This window comes from Rhinolophus hipposideros (genome assembly GCF_964194185.1).
Source record: "Rhinolophus hipposideros genome assembly, chromosome: 19".
Lineage (NCBI taxonomy): Eukaryota > Metazoa > Chordata > Mammalia > Chiroptera > Rhinolophidae > Rhinolophus > Rhinolophus hipposideros.
This window is the reverse complement of record NC_138065.1, coordinates 20,746,285-20,768,109: the sequence shown is the minus strand read 5'-3', so window position 1 is coordinate 20,768,109 and position 21,825 is coordinate 20,746,285. Positions and strand designations below refer to the sequence as shown.

Sequence of the window (21,825 nt, the reverse complement as noted above, 5' to 3'; positions counted from 1 at the left end):
AGAACACTCTAGCCTTTGGACTCAATTAAGATGCCTACACATCTGCCTCCCTTGATACAGGGGATCCTCACCATCCCCGACAGCAGGTGCGCAGGTGTTGGAGGGAGCCAGGGAGTCCTCTAGGCAGAGAATCCTCACAAGGGGAGGTCATTCCTGGATAGCAGCCAGCTCTAAATGATTTCCTATCAGGGCCTGCTTTTCAGGAAGAGATCCAAGTTTTAAATAAAAACGCAGGTAGAGGTTGATTTTCTCACCGCTGGTCAGTGCGCAGGAGCTAGGCTTCTGTTCTCAGCAATCCTGAAGTTATTGTTCCTAGAGTGACCCAGGAGGCTTCCCAGTGGAGGGCATGGGAGCCTTAGCTCCTCAGGCTCACTGCTGCAGAATCCGGGGTGCGTCCCCCTTTTCCGATTCTTGACGTCAAGTTCCGACAGCCCTGAAGCCTAGTAGGGGCGGTGGAGAGCAGCGGAAGGGTGGCAGGAAGGGGAAGCCATTGCAGCAACAGTTTGGAGGAGGGAAGGGAGCTGGACATCCCTGCGCAGAGAAAATCAGGGAATGGGACCAGAGTAGGAGAGGAAGAGGACTTGCGGGCTCTGAGAGACGCTGGGTTGCTGCAAAAAGGGGCGGGGAGAGGCGGGGGCGCTGCACGCAGCGCGCTGGCTCCGGAGGTGCCCGCGGGGAATGTGACATCAGCGGCGACCGGCGCTTGCGGCTGGAGGAGGCTGCTCGCCTCGGCTGCGCTGTGCACACTTCGCCCAGGGGAGGACGCAGACCCCGGCAGGCGGCCGGGATGTCGGCGAAGGAGAGGCCAAAGGGCAAAGTGATCAAGGACAGCGTCACCCTCCTGCCCTGCTTTTATTTTGTCGAGGTGAGTTGGCTTGGCGCCTTGGCATAATGCAGATCCTCCGGGTACCTCCGGAGCGGATTCAGGTCCTGGACCGTGTTGGACGTTCGGAACCGTGCCAGTGCGCGCCGCTGCCCCCAAATGCCCGATCCTCCCCCCGCCTTCCTCAGGTTTCTTGGGAGCTCCCCCGAGTGTGCCTGGGAGTGCCTGCCAGTCTGGGGTGACCACCACTAGCGGTATCGCTGCTGGGTGGCCTGCAGGGAAAAGATACCTGTGTGAGTGAGTGTGGGGGTCGTTCCTGGGCCCTCCTGTCGTGCCTGTGTGCACAGCGTCTGTGGCCCAGAGGGGCCATGATGCTGGTATTTCAGGATTTGTGTCTTCAGTCTGAGAGTATGAATCTAGAAATCTGTGAGCTTTTATTAAGAATTCAAATGCACATAGCCATGCCCGGGATGTACAAGGGCTGGAGATGTTTATAAACTACTAGGATTATATATTATTGTGTGCTTTATTACAAAAAAAACACGTTACAACCCTTCTCCTATGGTAAATACTATGGTGCTCACATCTGCTTCTAAAATTGGGTCTGCAAACTAGGCATCAATCTGTTGACCCTTTTCCATGGTTAACAAAAAATTATGTATATATACACATATATACATGCATGTATACATATATGGATATATACATATGCATGTGTAAAATAAGTGACATCATCTGATTTTACATGATTTGTACATGTGCATTTATTCTGTGCTGCACAGTATTACAGATAAGCAATGAACCTGCAGATGTATTTATAATGAACCTCAAACTTACCGAAATGCAGTATTTAAGGTAGGAACAATTTATGGGAGGGTTATACAGATTGACAGGTACAGTGATTCTATGCACTGTGGTCCATTATATTAGGAAGACATTTTTAAGCAAGAGGTTTATTAAATCATACGTAGAAAAGAAATGTATTGAATAGGTTTAGTGAAATCAGATGGTTTGGGGCATGAAACTATGTTCTGTGTAATTAGAGCCTGGATTGCATAGAGAATGATAAGAATTGCTGAATTATAAATATCCCTCCTTGGCTGTCTTTTCAGCCAAATATGGAGGCTTAGCACTTCCAAATACAGATAGAAGATTCTGTATTTGCTGATTGTGAGGCTGATCTGTGTTGAGGGATATTCACTACCTTGAAACTTGGGGGAAGAGACATTGTCAAATTGCCCTCGTAGATAACAGTTTATTTGCAAGTTTCTCTTAGGAATCACAAAATTTTAAAATGGTTTCAGTATTAAGAAAGATGTATGTGTCTTGCATACATCTCAGATAAATGATGGCTGACTCCTTCATCCATGACCCATGGAAAAGAAAAGAAATTATCCAGTTTATGTAAAGTATTCAACAGATTCATTTATTTTTGCCCTTCCTTTGTTTGCAATGGATTTTGAGGCATGGCTTAGGTAATTTTGCTGAAAGACAAGAAAGAGTTTTCTCAAGAAAAAATGGGCAGCTGAAGATTCCACGATGAAAAGTGTAAAGGAATAGAAAGATACCTGCCTTTAAGTTAAATCCTGTGAAGATACATGTCATACTGCTAATCCACTGTGGTTTTGTACTAAAGCACTTTCATTCATGTCTGGATCTATTGTATCTGTTTAGAAGAAATCATTTAATTGTTGGGTTCCACCTCCAGGACGGAGCACACCTGAGGTCGGCTAGAAGCTGACTACATATGGATTGCAGCCACGTGGCTTCAAGGAAAATACATTCTTGAAAGAGGATGCAAACCAGAGAATTAAGGATATGCCTTTAAAGAATCAATGTGTGCAGTTTGAGGTACATTTAACAAAATGTCCCTCACCTAGAATTTTAAGTTAAAATGCCTCATAATACATTTGAAATGCATCTTTAGAAACAAACATCTCACTAATGTTATTTCTTTCCCATGAGTGGAAGTAGTCCAGAATCATTACATTCACTCTGACCCAGTCAGATACCCTCTATGAATTCCTTCAGGGCAAGCTATAAAATTACTTGAAGACAATTCATGGGTTTGAATGAGCATTTATGACATTATGTCTTGGGTATAACTGACTTTAAAGGTAGAGCCACAAAATTGGATTGCAAATTATCTCTCTGAAATTTAAATGCATGGTGAACTACTAAAGATCCTCTAGAAAATGAGAAAAGACATTAATACATCAGTTATTTAAGAAGTTGGCAGGATGCACTACAAAGCTCCTTTGGAATGACTCATTTTGAAGGCGGTGAGAATGAGTTTTACATCTCCTTTGGAGGATGAATAAATATAGCATGAATTAACATGTCAGTAAGATTTTAGAGCGTAATGACACTTTGCTTTATTTACAGCATACTTTCCCAAGACCTTAGTAATTAAAAGAGAACAGTGAAACATGAGCGAATCTTCCATCATATATCAGCCCAGAATGCATACAGTGGGTGACAAAAAAAATGTATACACATTTTAAGAAAGGAACAAACTGTATTAAAATTATAATAATCAATATATACCGATAACAAAAGGTGAATACAAGTCATGTGTATACATTTTTTTGGCATCCCGGTATTTCAAGCCTTCTTTGTTACTTCAGACAATAATTTAAGTAACAAAATGAGGCAACAGAAGGACCACATTTTGAGGAGAAAATAGTCTCTGGGTCTCAAGTCAGTGACATTGTAGATAATTTAAATTGCTATTCATAATAGGTATGAGATGTGAAGAAATTTTAACTAGGAAACAAAGGAACAACTTTCGTTCAGACCAGATGGTGCTGAAATAAGGTTAGAATGAATTATGGTAGAAAAATAGCAGCATGGTCAACTGGGGATAACGTGGGCCTTACAGACAGATTGACCTGTTCATACATCACCTTTGCCACATACTACTTGGATAATTTTGGCCATGTTAACTTCTCTCATCCTCAGTTTCTGCATATATAATAGAAATTATATGGTATAATATGAATATACACATATAAAAGAAATTATAACACCCATATCTTAGAATATATTATGAGGTTAAAGCATCTAAGACACTAAGCATCATGCCTGAGATAGAGTAGTCACTTAAGATATATCAGTTCATTTCCTTTCTCATAAATGCCCTTGACCTGAATGGATTATTTTACTTCTAGGCTGGTTTTAAGGGATTATGTCCTGACAAAATCTGGCTTGGGAGTTCCTGCTAAGTAAGAAGCCAATTTCTCCCCAATTTCTCAAGTTCCAGAGCTTGTCTAAAATTGACCAATCTTAAGGGAGCTGAATGGGAGAATAAACTGAGTGCTATTTATAGGTTGTACAATAATAATGGCAATGACTTATGAAGCACTTAATATGTACTAAGAATAAAATTATAAATGCTTTACATGCACTATTACACTCGGTCTTCAAAGATTCTCATTAAGAAAGAGGCCATTATTTTTGATGTTTCGAAGAAGAAACTGCAACTCATAAAAGTCAACTTGCCTGGATTTACAAAGCAAAGTCAGAGTCAAAGCCAGGTGTAAACTCAGAGCATATGCTCTTAACCACTGCAATAACTGTCTCTCAATATGTTGAAAGAATATTTATAGGGGCAAAGTTACTTCCTGTGTTTTCCCACTGGTAAAAATAGGGAGATGGAGCACATTGACAGGTGATATGATTTTGCCTAACAACAGGCTAGCTTCCTCAGCTGAGTTCCTCCTTCAACAGAGCACCTCTAAGCACAGAGTTGGTGGGCAGTGTATACTCCCCCACTGACTCATTAGTGAACCTTCAACAAATCCTCATTACTAGGTGTAGGTAAAGAGTAGGGCTACTGACAGCCCATGTGCAGAGTGTCAGGATCTCTGATTATATCCCTGTGGGCTCAAGGCTGAGGTGTTCAGCCGCTAAAAATCAAGTAGTGTTGTCCCGATTCATCACTAAACTTGATATTAAGCAAACATTAAGTTAATTGATATAATTAGTTTTTCTTACATCTTTGGTTTATGCTGCCAATTGCCTACTGACAAATTTATGGTTAATAATCATTATATCAATATTACATGGTGATTTGAAAAACACATGATTTCCAATATGGTACCTCACTTTATGAACAAGTTTGGTAATTCTGTTTTGCATTGTTCAATTGTGAAAAGAAACGTGGAAGGAATTCTCAAAACAAGTACATTCAAGGCCTTATCAGGTTGAACAGAAAAGCAAGTAAAAAGGAATGTTCCACTGAAGAAAAGGTTTCTCTTGCCTTTAAAGTTGCAAAACACTCTCCAACTGATAGTTGTATCATTTACAGTGGCAATTGCAGCTGGCAGCACACCTACAAGTAGTAAAAGGTGCTTCAAACTTAATAACCCAATATTGTACATGATAAGCCTGATTGTCTCTGTGCCTAAATGACTTTCCTTCATACAAAGCATTATAATGGTCCCACCTGTGCTCAGACTCACAATTTTGTTCTTATTAGTCATCCTATTCAAAGATATGAGTTTGCATCAATTCAGTATGCAATGTAAACAAATGATAAATTAGCTTTTCAGCCAAAAAGATATAAATCTTTACCAAATAAATGGGAAAGAGATTCTTTTCTTTTGAACATTCTGCTTTATGACATACATTTTTATTACTAATCTGATATTCACTTTATGGAGGTAGAGGAGCTGTGTTTGACCTATATGCAAAGATATTTTTAGTTTGAAATTTCTTGTTTTTCATACACACACACACACACACACACACACACACACACACATACCTGCACACACAGGCATAGACAAACACAGAGGGAGTAAGAATATCATCTTTCTCCAATAAGCATAAAATAACAGTATTAAACATTAGAGTATAGATTCAGATTATTTTAAACACAACAGACTTGAAATTATATGGAAAGTTTTCACTAATTTGAATGTTGTACTTAGCAATGGATGTGTTTCAGAGTTTTGTTAATAATGGTTGATTACTATAGGGTCAGTAACTAGACAATGTGTTCAGGAGTAGAAGCCATTGTGTCTCTGTTGCTATCCTACCTGGAGAAGCTCAACAAGCATTTGTTTGAGCAAAGATACCCAGGGTAGTTCAATCTGAACATCATGTCTTGACACTGCGGTGTCTTGAGAAAACCTTAATACAATTTTCGTTTTCTCCCCATTGGAAAGTGTCCCCAGATTTTTAATTAGCCAACATTAATTCACAAAATTTCTGTTCGAGCTCATTTCTATGTGAAAATTATGTAACTTATTTGATCTTATTTGATATATAACTTGCTGGGAAATATAGCTACTTTATTTCTTTTTATATAAACTTCAGCATCAATAGGAAGTAAAAAATAATAATCCTAACATTTCTGCATTGCACATACCAAAATAGTAGCTCTACATTTTTTCCCTTTTCTAGGTGGAATAGAGAGATAAGGTAGTCTGTTCAAAGTACTCCAAACCCTGTTAATAGAAATGAACTGACAAACCATTCCTCCTTTTTTAGAGTCAAACTGCAGAAAGTCTTTTGATGAAGGAGAAAAAAGAAATAGAAAAGATAATAGACTCTTAAGTTTTAGAGAGACTAAATGAGGACATTTCCACCAATACCAAGACCAGTTATTGAACACAGAACCTGCTGCTGGGGAATTTGATACTATTCCTAGGCATCATCACTATTCTACTGTGTCTCCATGGCCAAGTCACTCAAAATGTTCTGTCCCACTTTTCTCTAACAGGAAAAAATAAATACTGGCTTCCACCAACCTCAAATGGAGATTAATAATAATTATAATCATAATAATAGTAATCAAAAAAGAACAGCGCTTTTCAAGCCTCCTTTACATGACAGATCCTATGCATGTATTATCTTTAATCCGGAGAACTACCCTAGAAGATAGTATTAACATTGTATTAAGGTAGTACCAAGGAAGTATTATTATCCTTATTTTTTTAATCCCCAAATTGTAGCTCAGAGAGCTAAATAGCTTTCTGGGGACACACAGCAATTAGGTGAAGGAGCCAGGATTTGAGTGCTTGTCCATCTCACTCTTGCTTTACTCCACCTCACACATGCTTCTAACGATAATGTTAAACTTAAAGATGAATTGCAATAGAGAGATCTACCGCTGTCATGGCTTGATGAGCTTCATGGTATCTGAAGGGATGTACTTGGAAGATGTCTGGTTGGGTGTCCATCTGAGTTGTGGAATAATTTTTCTCTTCATTCAGCTACTGAACTTGGCTTCCTTTATGCTATCCTCTCCTTAGAGTAACTAATTTAATTCTGACATGGATGTGTAGATGGCACAATGACGGTCTACCTAGAAGGAGTTTCTTTTGGGAAAGCACAAATGGCACCCATGAGTCTTCTGTGGATGAATGAGGAGCGATGGGTGAAGTGAGAGAGAGGAGTTGGAACTGAAATAAAGTCTAGGAAAGATGAATCTGGAGGTCTATGAGAATGATAGAGCATGGAGGAAAGAATCCCAAAGAGATAATAGAAAAAGAGAGGGGCCATGCCAAGCAGGATTAGGAGAAAAAGCATAAGAAAATAGAAAGTATCAGTGAATGCGTGTGAGCGCTAATGGAGACCCACCTATGAGCAAAGCATGGGGAATCTCTTAGGCATTTGGGTTGTCTAAGCTTTGGTTAAATAAAAAGCATGTGAGGCACCATTGTTACTGATTATGCTGGGAATGTATTACAAATATTACAAAAGATTTTCTCTCAGCGAATGTATATTTTCTCAAGCAACCTCTCTTAAAAAAGAAGTAAGGAAATGTCTTATTACAGTGAAGTCTAATAAAATCATGTACTAAAAGAACATCTGGTTTGATTCTTTCTTCTATCATAAATATTTAAGTTATGGCTTTAAAAGTTTAACTGAGTTATCTTAAAACATATTATGGTTAATATCAGGTCAGGAATAGAACTCTTAGTCTCCAGACTCCTGTTCTAGTGCTCATTCCTAATTATTACTATTTCTAGAATTCCTTACATTAGAAAGCTTCCCCATGGATTACAACACTCCGAATACAGGTCATTCTAATTCTACATGTGAACAAATTGTACTAGCTGTCTGAAAGTTATATCTAAATATCTAGGGTACACATTTCATGATACCACAATGCATTAAACAACATGTTAAAGCTATTATGAATGGATCTTCTACTTTTCCAGATTGTTAGGCTCTTTGAAAATCATGGGTGCAACTAAAGATCAGAAGATTGGAAGTAATATTTTTCTTTCTCATTGCCTAATAGCCCACCTATAATTTCACAATAACTTCTCTTGACTTGAGTTCTCTGACAGATAGTAAAGGAAAGAGGAAACATTGTAAGGTGTAAGAATATAATTTATATTATTGGTAACAAAATAACTTTGAATTTTCCATTATAGTTTAATGCAATTTGTTCACATATATTATCTCATTTGATCCTTTAAATACAACTGAGGAGTAGATATTAACTCTGTTAACTGAGACTCAGGTAGGTCCAAGAACTTGCCTAAAATCCAAATAGTGCTATTCTTCCATGTAGGCCACAAGAAAAAGAATGTTTCTATTTAAAACTGTGAAACGTCTAATTATAACCATCTCAGTTTTCTATGGTTTCTTCTAGAGTTAATTAGCTGAGAAGTGTACTTCCAGATAACTATGGAATGGAGTAATTTCCTGATGTTCAAGTTGATTTTGGAATGTGGAAGCCAAGGACAGAAATGCTAATTTTGACAGAATTAATGTTGAGGTGTTTTTCCTGTAGGTAATTAGACTCTGAATCAATTCCCCTTAGGTCCATTACTGTTTATGTTGTTTTTTAATCATAAAATATTTATGTTAATCAACATAAAGGAGGATAATTGCTTTCCTATTTGCTGTAACAAGTTGGCTTCTGTACATTCTTCTAAAACTGACATTAGACTTCTTAGGTATAAATTAAAGGGAAGTGGAAATACAGGTAATTAAAATCAATGTATTTTGAGGAAAAGCTAAACAAGATAGCAGTACATTTAACAGACTGTTGTTTGGGAGTGGGAACCATATATGTGTGGATATATTGTCTACAACTTAAGATCTTCACCAAAAGCCTGTGCTGTGTGATTTTCTTAGAAGTAAAACTGCCATTTAATGAAGTCTAATCATTAGAAACCGGTTTCTCATGTTCAGAGTACAAAAGACACCAATTTTATATTAAATACACTCCAAAAAGGAGGCAGAAATGAAATACCAGGTATAATCTATTCCTACTTTCATGACAGTTCATTTATTTAGTGAATAAATATTTATTGATTGCTTATTATGTGCCTTTTGTTTAAATTAATGGAAATAATATTTATTATTTCCATTAATGCACTACTGGCATACTTCCTACTTCATAGTAAAATTTCAATAAATTTTCAGTGAATGGATGGAATAAAACAGGACTAATAATTATGAACCTAAATTTTTCCTTAACTTCCTTTTTTCTGTCAGCAGAGACATTTTTATTGGTAAAGTAAGTGATGATGAATGTCCCAACAAAGATGTTGCTCGCCCAATGGGTTATTGAACACTTGAAGATAAGATCAATCTCCAAGGTCTATGAGTCCTCATTTCTTAGTTATACTGATATGATGGTCTAGGGTATACCTTTGGATATTTTGATATTTGAGACCTCAAAGAAAGGCATCATTGAAACAACAAGTTATAGTTTTAATTTTCATAGAAAGCTTTTTTAGTTACATAAAAGCACATATGCCAACAAAGACAATTTTTTGTGCCATGGTAGAACAAACGATTAGATGTCAGGTTTTTGCTCTCGTAAAATAATATAGTCTACTTATTACTTGGTCTACTTATTAGCTTTATAATGCTGGGAAAGTAACTCACTTCCTCCAAGCCTCAGTTTCCTCATTTGTAAAATGGTGAAAATATCATGGCAAGTTTTTGTGACTCTTTAATTACATAAAAATTACATAATATGGCTAACAATTTCTAATGTAAACTCAGTGCCTAGTAAATAAGTTTTTTTCTTTCCCATTTACCAACACCTCACCCCCACAGCATCTTGTCTAAAGTAAACTTTTATGCAGCTTTAGATATTACTGATTTCTTGGAAAGGAGTTTGTTTTCCTGATTTTATTTTTGTGTCATGAATTTAGGTATGTTTTATAATATGCATACAATGATAAAGCAATTCAATGCATAAAAACAAATACTTATTGGAATGCATGTTCATTGTTTTGATAGAGGTACACACACCCACAGACACACACACACAAAATGGAGACTACTTGCCTTAAGTACCCTTACTTGACCTTGTCAGTAGGACAGAATTCACATTTACTGAATATCTTCTGTATATAGGAGATACATATATCTTCCAGAAACTTATGAATGAGCCAAAGGATAATCCAATCTTTGGGAATACGCACAAGTGACCTCATTTAGGCTATTAGGGTGAGATTCATTTGAATCGCCTTAAGGCAGTTGGATATAACCTAAAGGATTAATAGGTTTTTTTTGCCCTTTGGGTGATGATCTGGAGATGCTTGTATTGTAGCAACTATAGTTGGAGAGCTTCCAACTATAAAGATTTTTGTATAGATTATAAGTCTTTTTCATTGGAAAACTTTATAAAAAGATGGATAGCAATTGTTATAAATTATAGAGAGATGAACTTCTGAAACTTTTCTATCCTAAATTCTCATTTGGTTTCTAGCTTCCAGTTGAATTTTACATGTATGAAGAAAAATTGTTTGATGATGCTAAATTTTTCAATATTTAAGTCATATATATATAGTTATTTCATGAATAATATTGGTTCCAGTGACTTTTTAGATGATTAGACCAGGAGATAATTAAGGAAGACTTCATTTTAGTCATTTTTTAACACCAGCCTCTAGAACAATGGAAATAGCAGGGAACAGATAATAAACATTCAATTAATTTGTATTGCATTAATTGTTGTTTGTCCAAGAAATCTAGCAACTTAATTAATACAAATAAGGAGCTAGAGCCTGTAGTGAACCTCAGCTTTGGCTTTGGCATTGGTCTCCATCTTTTCTACTGACCCTGAAGGTCAGTGGTCTTTGCAGTCCTGTTCAGAAACAGAAAGAAATTGCTAAGACTTCAGTGCCCAGGTGTATGTTCAAACATGCCTAAGTAAGGCCAACTGCAGTACCTCCTTGAAGATGCCTGCTCTAGGCTATCTTCAAGAACTGCTTGAAGATAGTCCTTGAAGAACTGCTCGTTCCAAAGCTGCCAGCCCACCTCACTCAGCAGGCTCTGTTCCTTCCTCCACCATCACCCTTTCCTCTTAATATTGCAGAGGTCACTCAGTAAAGTAGAGGAGACAGAGGTAGGAGATGACCACAAGACACACAAAGACCTGAATGACCTGTGCCTCAGTCGCATATTCTTTCCTGTGTCATTTCTTCATTTTCCAGGCCCTAGTAAAAATCCCAATGAGGACAGCAATTTCCCATCTAGGGAGAGGCTGTTTAGTGTAACAGAAGGGCAGAGATTGAGCGTGGACAGTGAGGCAAGGACTTCCCTTTCTGCAAGTGCAAGAGAGCACCGCTTAGCTACACACACACACACACACACACACACACACACACTCATTTACTCTTTTACTCTTGGTTCAAGCCATTTACCTTCCTAGATTTTTGTGTTGGTCAAACAATGCATCAGTAATTAGGTTTATTGATTTAAGACTTTAGTAATAAAATGTGCTTCTTTGTCAGATGTACTTGTATCCCATGGTATATTGTATTTGGTTTGTATACAAGTTCTTCCGACTTTTGGGTACATCTCACAATGAAACACATATTGCAATCACACTCAATTGATTCACAGCCTTAGGATGTTGGAAAATGAAAGCTATTAATGTCCCACATTAATAGCCCACCTTTAATATCTCTTTTATATGCATCAATCCCTTTCAAAGATACATTCAAGGAAATAGCATCTTAGGGAGTCTTGGAAAATCATTGATTTTTGAAAGTGGGCTTATAACGTGCATTTAAGTATATAAAAGACAAGCTTAGAAAGAGAGAATAGCTTATGATACATTGTTAATTTCTCATCTCCAAAATTAGATTAGATATCTCTTATCTGGATAATTTATAGGTTAAACAAAATACATCAGGGACATAGTATGCATTCCATAAATATAAATAAATTGGTTAATGATTACATAATAGAAAATAGAATCCTTTATAGTGCTTAAAGACAATGGCTTAATGATAAATTTGATACTTGAGTTTAGTAAGCAACTTGAAAATAAATTTCAAAATACTGATGTCTCTAATTCAATAATTTCTGTATACATAACATAAGATGATATGTCACTTTAGATATCAGAATCAGAAATTTGCTTCTCTTATTCTATATCTCAAATACAAAATTTACAGCTACATGTCATTTCCCTGACATTATTGCAATGACAATTTTTTTTCCTTAACTCCTTTTTTTTGATATTAAGAAATATGAATTGGGTCCCAAAGATTAATTCCTTTGTAAAACCATCCAGGTGAAAATATATATACTTTTTCTGTATTTAATAATCCCACTAATAATGAAAATGCTATTTAATATTTAATTTTAGTATATTAAGATCTTACTGTTTTCTAGAAGACATCAAGCATACCACTTACAGCAGACATTACAGGGTGGTGTTTATAATGTATAAAGAAAAAATGTACTTTGTATTAATTTATTTTTGACATTTCTTAATGTCTTTGGGAAGGTAAAGGTCAGTGTTGGAAGTTTTTAGCAAGAGGCAGTAGGTATAATAATTTTAAACATGAACACAGGAGCCAGATTTCTTAAGATTATAATCTAGCTAACAGACTGTATCATCTTGCACAATTCATGTAATCATTCTGTGCCTTAGTTACCTCATCTGTAAGATGAGGATAATAGTAGTACCTTCATCAAAGGGGTGTTGTGAAGACTGCATGAGTTCAGACATGTGAAGTACTTTGCACAGTACCTGGAAAATATTAGTAGCGTTAATTGCTATCAGTACCCATATTTTTTAAAGTCAGGTATATGTTCTAAGGGAAAAGAAACTATAGCTGGGAGAAAAAATTCAAAAGCAATTATTTTTAAATTGAAATACAGGTCCTTAGCCTCAGGTCTTAGTCTCTAACTTGGTTTAAAGAAGAAAATGCTTTCTAAGATGTTGCACATATTTCAGTGTCTAATTATGTAAGAGGAACAAATCTTCAACACCTGAGGTTAAAGCTGATGATTACAAAGTTTACTACCCCAAGCCTAATGCTGAATCAATATTCAGGTAGTAAAACGGCCACATATCATTATTTAGACTTTACTGTTAGATCACTGAGTGATTGTAATTAGTCTTTTTAGAGCTGTAAAGATGTAGTTTATATTTGGGCATAAAGACATAGAACAGATTTTTCCCATTAAACCTAACATACATATTAGGTCTGTAATTACCATTGCTATTTGAAGGATTTAGTTTTAGTTTCTTGTATTTTTTTTTTTTAATATTTAAAAAAAGCAGTGAAATTCCAGAAATTCACAATAGGAGCATTTTCTGTGATAGAAATAAGCAAGAATTTTTATGTTGGGGGTTTTACTTTTATCATATTGTTAGAAGCAAAATTCAACCAAGTAAATTTGAAGATATGAACTGGCTTTTTTACGTGATTCATGAATCAGGAAGCATCTTATCTAGCAACTAGAAGGGCGCTCCAAGGGGCTGTACAAAATGGAAGTGTCTGTAGGAAGAAGGGTGGGGCAAGAGAGCTATAAACAAACACAAAGGATTATTTTGGGGCCAGGATATCTTTTCTTTCGGAGATGGAGAGGGCATGTGACAGATTACCCTACTGGTGCTTGACCAGAAAATTCCAGACTGGTTGATTAAGGTTATGTTTCTAGGAAAGGTTGAAACTGCAATTAGATCAGGTATTAAATCTAGGTTTGGTATCATGGATTTTTAGTACGAGTGATGTCATTTGGGGCCTGTGGTTTTTCTCTTTAACAATACTAACCACACTACAAAAATTGTCCAAACACTTAACATCTCTTCAAAAAAATCCATCCATGTAATTAATTTGTTCTACACTGAGCATACCCCATATATAAGTTCCTTACCTATATGAGGGCGTTCTGGAGATAGAGAAGTGAATGAGATAACTTGTGTGCACTCAAGGATCTTATCATTGGATAAAAGAGAAAAGTAAAGGAACAACGGCCATCCCATCTGACAATTGTTACGATGGAGACATTCATCGAACTCTATGCAGTTAGAGAAAGTGATCCAAAGAAACACTACTGACAGGAAAGCATTTAGAGATTTAAATGTGCCCAATTCCTGATATTTTATATTAGCAGTCTTTCACTAGGGAAGACAGAAGTGAAATAAAATCAGACCACATGCAAGATATAACTGAAGATTCTTGAGATATTACTACTACTACTACTACTACTACTACTACTACTACTACTACTACTATTAATAATAAAATTACACTGGAGAAAACTGCCCAGGGAAGAACATTTAAGACCTTGGAATGTCAGGTCATTAAGAGTATGATTAGAAAGTGCCTGCTGTCCCTTCACCTTGGTGCCACCTAAACCTCTTGCACACATGGCCATCTCTCACGTCTGTCCTTTAAGCTGGTATTTCCATTGAAGCCTAGGGCTATTTGTTCCTGAAAAGAACTAGGCTAGTGCCAGATGGTGACATGTGCCAAAGTGGCAGCAGGGTGAAGTGGGGCTCGTGCTTCCAGGAATTTTTAACAGACTGGGTTTCAATTACTGGCTAGTATGCAGAAGCCAGGCGTGCTGTTGCACTTTCCAGGAGCAGAGTCTTTATCTTAAAATTTATTTCAAAATGCCCAAGGAGGTTATGAATATTAAATTAAATAATTTATGGAGAAATGTCCAAATAAAATCTCTATAAATGTTTTCTTTTTAGGTATGAGTAAGTGCTCAATACATTCTACTTTCAGTAACTGAAAGTGAAATGAGTTCTAGAAAGGATAGATATTATATCTGAGCAAAAGAAGTAATTTTCATGTTTGATAAGGATGAAGTCAGTATTTAAACTGAGAATATTTAAGAGTTAAGAGCAACGGGGTAGCTTTCTTCAAACTGGGTACCTTATCGTCGACAACATGCTCTTCCCATTTGGAATGGAATGTAGCCATTGTAGCAATGTAAGGAGGAAAGTAGGTTGAGATCCTCAGGGAGAGCAGTTGAGAGCATGTTTTCTGGACTCAGGCACCTGGGCGGAATCTGGGTGGTCCCCCTCACCGACTTGTGACCCTTGAGCAATTTACGTAACCCATCTCCGTTTCTGTTTTCTCATCTGTAAATTGGGGATACCAATACATACTTTATATGCTGTGGACTGAATGCAACAATCTATTATAGAACTTAGCACAGTATCTGTCAACTAAGAAATTGTCCATGTTTTATTTCTGTAATGTCCTAATTTCTTTAAATTTAACAAATATTTACTGGATACCTAAAATATTCAGAGCACTGTGAGAATTACAAAGATCTTACATTTAGCTACTTGATCTTAATGCAAGGGCTAATAATATACAATAATATACAAATACAAATATAATAATATACAAATACAAATATACAAATATACAAATATAATATACAATAATATACAAATACAAATAATATACAATAATATACAAATAACTACAATCCAAGGCAGATTATCAATAAAGCTATATATGGAGTACCTAAGGCAGAGTCTTCAGTTCTGAATAGAAAGCATGAGGAAGGTTTCAGAGAGAAAAAATTATGTGATCTCAACCTTTACAAGGACAATTTTTATGGGAAACACGGGTGAAAATGTAATGTAAAGCAGAGACTAGAACATGTCTTTTGGGGATTTCAATGTAGAGGGAATATAGACTGTGGGTTGGGAGAATGGCAAGTAGATATGGAGCAAAATTAAACAAGAAGGCAGAATTGAAGTTACAGTATAAGAGATCATAAATGTCACTCTAGAAAATTTGCACTTTATTTTATAATTAGTGACACTATTAAGAGCATGATCAGATGTGAATTCTAGGAAAATTAGCCTGGAAACATCAAGGTGGATGAAACAAATTGTGCAGAGAATAGAGACAGAAAACCTAATACATTATATATGGTAGTGATGGTGTGAAAGAAATGATAGCACATGGAGAATTTTAGAACTAAATGGCAATGTAAGAAGTCCCACATTTCACTGATAAAAAAATGAGGCCCCGGGATGTTAAATGACTCACTTCTAGTCCCAGAAGCTGGTGTAATAAATGAGGGGAGAAACTGATTTTGCTTGTTCTGAAGTTGGCATTGATTTGCTCCGATCACACTGTTCTGTTTTAATTTGTATGTATGCATGTCATATAAACTACATCCATTTCATTTGTGAAAACTACTTTAGATTTTTAGACCTTGAATAATGGTATAGACTCCTTCTGACCTATTCTAAACGGAGCTACAAATGTTAGTATGTTTTTTATAATCTATATTTTTGAGGTTCATTGTCATTAATCTAAATATGCTACAATTAGGATGAAGATAATTTTATAAACCATAAAGTCCTATTATTAGGTTTTTTTAAATTGTGAATATTTAAGGGGAATATTTATCTGCATTATCTCCAAGGAAAAAAATTAGCTCCCAAGAAAAGTAGGTCAGGAAATTGGGAAAATCAGCTCCTTGAACCCAGGTGATTGGTAGCATTGGCCGTCACATTGTGGAAAGGATTCATTGTGGAGAACAGAAAACAGTTTATATCTTGGGATTTAGGAACAGGAAAGTGAGAAAAATTCCTTAGAATGGACAGGAACACCCGTTCCGAAACCCTAGTGTTGATCTATGACAACCTGTTTACTGGTCACAAACTTTAATAGAATTACTTTGATCTGCTAATATTTCTTCCAGTTTGAATTTCATTTCAATATATTGTATTAAAGTTTTAAATTTCACATTTTATATGGATTAATCAGGATTGGTTCCCAACCTTCCATTTTATACTTGTTAATATATAAAATGTTCTCTTTCTGTTAGGTTATCTCTTGCATCTGAATGGTATGAATAATACAAATTACATTCTTTGACTTCTTGTGACATTATTTATCAAAATCAAGGCAATCTCACTTTAATTTTCTTATGCAAGTGTTGTTCTTCAAAAATGAGGGTAATGCTTTTTAAATCATCTTGTATCATGACTTGCAGCTTTCTACCTGAAACCTCGGACTCTATTTAGTTCCAGATTGGCATCTTACTCTCTTCTTGAGAGCTCCATTTTGATAATTAAGAGGCATCTCAATTTCAATATTTCCCAAATAGAACCTTAGGTTGCTCATACTCAAGCTTCTTCAAGCCTTCCCTATCCCAATAAATGACACCATCAGCCAAATTACTCAAGCCCCAAATCCTTGAAATCAACCTTTGTTGTTTTTACTTCAATAACCAATCCATCAATAAATCCTGTCATTTCTGTCTCTAAAATTATACCCAGAATCTACCAACTTCTCTATATCTTTAGGGCTATACCCAAGTATAAGCTGCCATCATCTTTTGCCTGCACTACTGCAATGGCCATGCCTCCACCAGCATGTAAGCTCCATGAGGTACAGGGAGTTTCTCTATTTTGTTTACTGTTACATTCCTCAGACTCAGTGCAGTGCCTAGGACACACTAGGAACCCAGTAAGTAGTTGTTGAGTTTTGAAGAGCCTTGTAAATTTTCACCTTCCATCACAGTCATAATCAACCCAACTGCCACAGTGATCTCTGTAAAATATATTTCAAGTTTTATTACACCTCTGCTTAAACTCTCCTAACTGTTTCCAAATATACTTTGAATAAAATACTAATTTCTGTCCTGGCTTTCAATTTTATGCAAAATCTGGTCCCAAACTGACCTCTCTGACTTCATCTTATATTACTTCTCCCTTCTGACTATGCCTTTTACCTTGTTTTTGTATGATTATTAATTCATTCTTGCCCATTCAAGTCTCTATTTAAATGACACCTACTTAGGTAGGTCTCCTTGATCTAAAATAGCAATCCAGGTACTCAACTACTCTATTTTATCTTCTTTACAGTATATGTACTAATATTATAATTTTTAAATTTTTAGCTGCCTTATTTAGCAAGAATGAAATCTTCATGAGAATAAGGACTTCGTTTTTTTGTTTTTTTCCCCTCATCTTTCCCCTTATCCCCACCCCACCTCCCATCTAGCAACCCTATTTTTCCTCTATGTCTCTGAGACTGTTTCTGATTAGTTCATTCACTTATTCTTTTCTTTAGATCCCACACATAAGTGAGATCATATGGTATTTGTCTTTCTGTTTGACTAATTTCTATCCGGAGAAATCCAAAACTCTAATTCAAAAAAATGTATGCACCCCTATGTTTATTGCAGCACAGTACACAATAGCCAAGACATGGAAACAACCAAAGGACTTTGTTTTGTTACAACTACATTGCCAGGACCTAGAACAATGTCTGGCACTAGTAGGCTCTCAATAGGTACTTCTTGAATGAATAAATAAATGAGCCATGAATATCATATGTGTTAAGTGGCCCTTTGAGACTATGATCCCTCCAGTTTAAGAGGATCTCAAAGGACTCTGATTTCACTATGGCTGTGAAAAAGTAATAAAATGAAATTGACCTGTATTACTCTAGGCTGAGAGCAAAGTGAACTCTCCCAAATGAGATTTGTCCTTATCAACATGCTAAAAAAAGTTATCTGACCTAGACAAAATGTTATGATAGATTCCATGAAGTGTTTCACTACAATTGATATGTACTATAGATTTGTCTCTTTTAAAACTGCATCAGAAAAAAAAAATCAATATTACCTAGCAAATGTGATCTTTTGAAACACATTTCTTTTGTTTGCCCTGTCCTGTAAAACTGTTATAATTTTCTCTTTAAAAATTGCTCTAGTGTTATTGCTCACAAATGCCTTAAAAGATGGTAATTACAGGAATCAATCTTTTCTTTTTGAAAACAATTCTCCTAATCTTCAGCTAATTTCACTCCTCTGTATTGCTGCATAAAAATAGCATGGTTCATACTTTTTTCTTGGCTGCAATATAACTGTAGAACAAAATTCCTAATGCCTCAATATATAAACCTTTTCAAATGTCTTTTTAAATCTCATTTTAAATGCAATCAAAGATGTCTGTGAGATTTTATTATGTATATATCTATGTCAAATTTAGCACATATGATTTGTCAAACTCCTTACATTCAAAAGAAAGTTCTGTTGTTGAGCATTTCAAAAGAAAGATACCTTTGAAGATAAATATGTTAGAAGTAAACACTGTAATTTAATTCATTACTCTGTGTAGTAGTAAAATACAGTATAGGAAAAATGTATAAAATTACTTTTCCAGGTGGGGTGGGGATAAGGGGAAAGGTGAGGGGAAAAAATAAAATATTATAAATATTTTGTTTAAATCACTTTCATAAAAAGAAAATTGATATAAAAGACAAATAGTAAAAGATACTTTAGAGAAATAAACATCAAAAAGTAAGAAAAATATGATTCCTAGTTTGAAAACATATAAAGGTCTTGAAACACGCTTCTACAGAACTATAAAAAATATTAATACATGGATAGAAAAATGGTATAACTGGGAAAATTAGCAGTTTCAGGGAGGCTAATGTCTGAAAGGACTAAGATGCATAATATTAGTAAAGGAAATTATTTTCACTCATATATTAAGTTATTGTATGTATATGTATGCATACACATTTGGAAGTCACTATGACATATATTAATAGTGCAAATATAGAAATAAGACTAGTCTCCTACCTTAAGGAGATTATTTTTGGGGAAGCAGAGCAAAGGCTATAACTAATCTATAACAGATAACTATAATAAAGAACAGTAATTAAAAAAATGGATAACGATTGCCTAAAAGTAAGTCCTAGGGAATTAAGAGTGAGGAAATTACTCTTAAAAAGAATTGCTAGGTAAGGCATTATGAAAAAGGTGACATTTGACAAGGATATTATGGTTAATATTTATAACAGCAACAACAACAACGACAATAATACTAACACTTATAAAGTGGTCTTCATTTCAGGTATTGTTGAATATTACTTGCAATACTTTATTTATTCCTTTTAATTGCCTGTAATGATGGGTACTAGCAATGTACCTGTGTCATAGATAAGAAAATTGAGATTTAAGGAAAACATTTCCTAGGTCACACTGGTGGTAGTGAGTGGGAGAGCTGATATTAGAATCTCCTAGATGCCTTGAAAACCATATGATCCCTTGGTTTTACTAGAGTATTAGAACTTAATTGTCACCTCATTACAAAAGAACCTCTTAGGAATAGAAGGCATAATGCTATCTTGTCAATTTACTTATTTTTTTAAATAGACAACCAGAAATCATGGATGGTCAAAAACATCTTTATCAAAAATCTGCTCTGTTTTTTTTAAATAAATATTGTATCCTCCATGAGTAACAAAGCTTTAAACTAAACAATTTTTTCAGTGTTATATAAGTCTGCATTTTCAGAAAGGCCTAGCATCAGACAATGTATTTGCAGGGCTTTTTCTTTAGCTGAAAACAGGTCTCTCACTAAGTTTATGATCCTAGATGGCCAAGCTCATGTCTTGTTTGCCATATTACAATTAGCACCCACATAATACCATTCAATTGTAGGTTGAATGAATGAATAATTGAATCCATAACACATAGAAAATAAATTGTGTCTAGCTTAGATTTACCAGATACATGAGAGGACATCTGGTGAAATTAGAATTTCAGATAAACAACAAATAATTTTTAGTATAAGTATATCCCAAATATTGCATGGGACACACTTACTCTAAAAATTATTCATTGCTTATCTGGAATTCTAATCTCACTGGATAACCTGTATTTTCATTTGCTAACCTGGTAACTCTAGTCTAGTTATTGTTATAAAAAGATTTACTCATTTATTCAATTAGTCATTTGTCAACAATTATTTATTTCTTCATTAAATTCTTAAATGACTGCATGCCTACCATGTGCCAGGAAATGTTCTACATCTTGGGGATTCATCAATAAATAACACTGGCACACCGTCACTTCATGGAGCATATATTTCAGTGGGAGATGGAGGGAGGTGAAAAATAAATGAGTATTAAATTGACAAGGTAATTTTCCTTAATGATAAGTGCCATGAAGAAAGTCAAGCAAGATCATAAGGGTAGAGAAGGAAGGCTGGATCAAGAGATACCTTAGATAGAGAGTACAGAAAGTTATCATTAAGTGAAGAGAAGAATCCAGTCATACCAAGAGCCAGGAGAAGAGCACAAAAGGAAGACAGAATAGCAAATACAAAGGAACCCAGGTAGAAATTAATTTGGCTACTACAGGAAAAGAATAAAGACCAAGGGACTATATCACACTAAAAAGCTCTGCACAACAAAGGAAGCCATCAACAAAATGAAAAGGCAGCCTACCAAATGGGAGAAAATATTTGCAAGTCATATATTGATAAGGGGTTAATATCCAAAAGATAAAATGAATTCACATAACTCAATAGCAAAAAAACAAACAATCCAATTAAAAATCGGGCAGAGAATCTGGAGACATTTCTCCAAAGACAAACAGATGGCCAACAGGTACATGAAAAGATGCTCAACATCACTAATCATTAGGAAAATGGAAATCAAAACCACAATGAGATACCACCTCACATCTCTTAGAATGGCTATTTTCAAAAGACAAGAAATAATAAGTGTTGGCAAGGATGTGGTGCAAAGAAAAACCATCGTGCCCTGTTGGTGGGGCTGTAAATTGGTACAGCTGCTATGGAAAATAGTATGGATGTTCCTCAAAAAATTAAAAATTGGACTACCATATGATTCAGTAATCCCACTTCTGGGTATTTATCCAATCCAAAGGAAACTAGAACACCACTGGAAAGATATATGCCCCCCATGTTCACTGCAGCATTATTTACAATAGCCAAGACATGGAAGCGACCTAAGTGTCCATTGATAGAT

At 35.6% G+C, this 21,825-nt stretch overlaps 1 protein-coding gene across 1 annotated transcript in view; it reads left to right on the top strand.

Annotated features, from left to right (window-relative positions):
• Window positions 1-498: 498 nt before the first annotated feature.
• PLPPR4 (phospholipid phosphatase related 4) overlaps window positions 499-21,825 on the top strand; it is a 39,324-nt gene continuing 17,997 nt past the window's right edge. Inside the window, exon 1 of the mRNA XM_081025827.1 lies at window positions 499-865. Coding sequence (XP_080881953.1) covers window positions 788-865 — 78 coding nt within the window. The 5' untranslated portion in view covers window positions 499-787. The remainder of the gene's footprint in view (window positions 866-21,825) is intronic.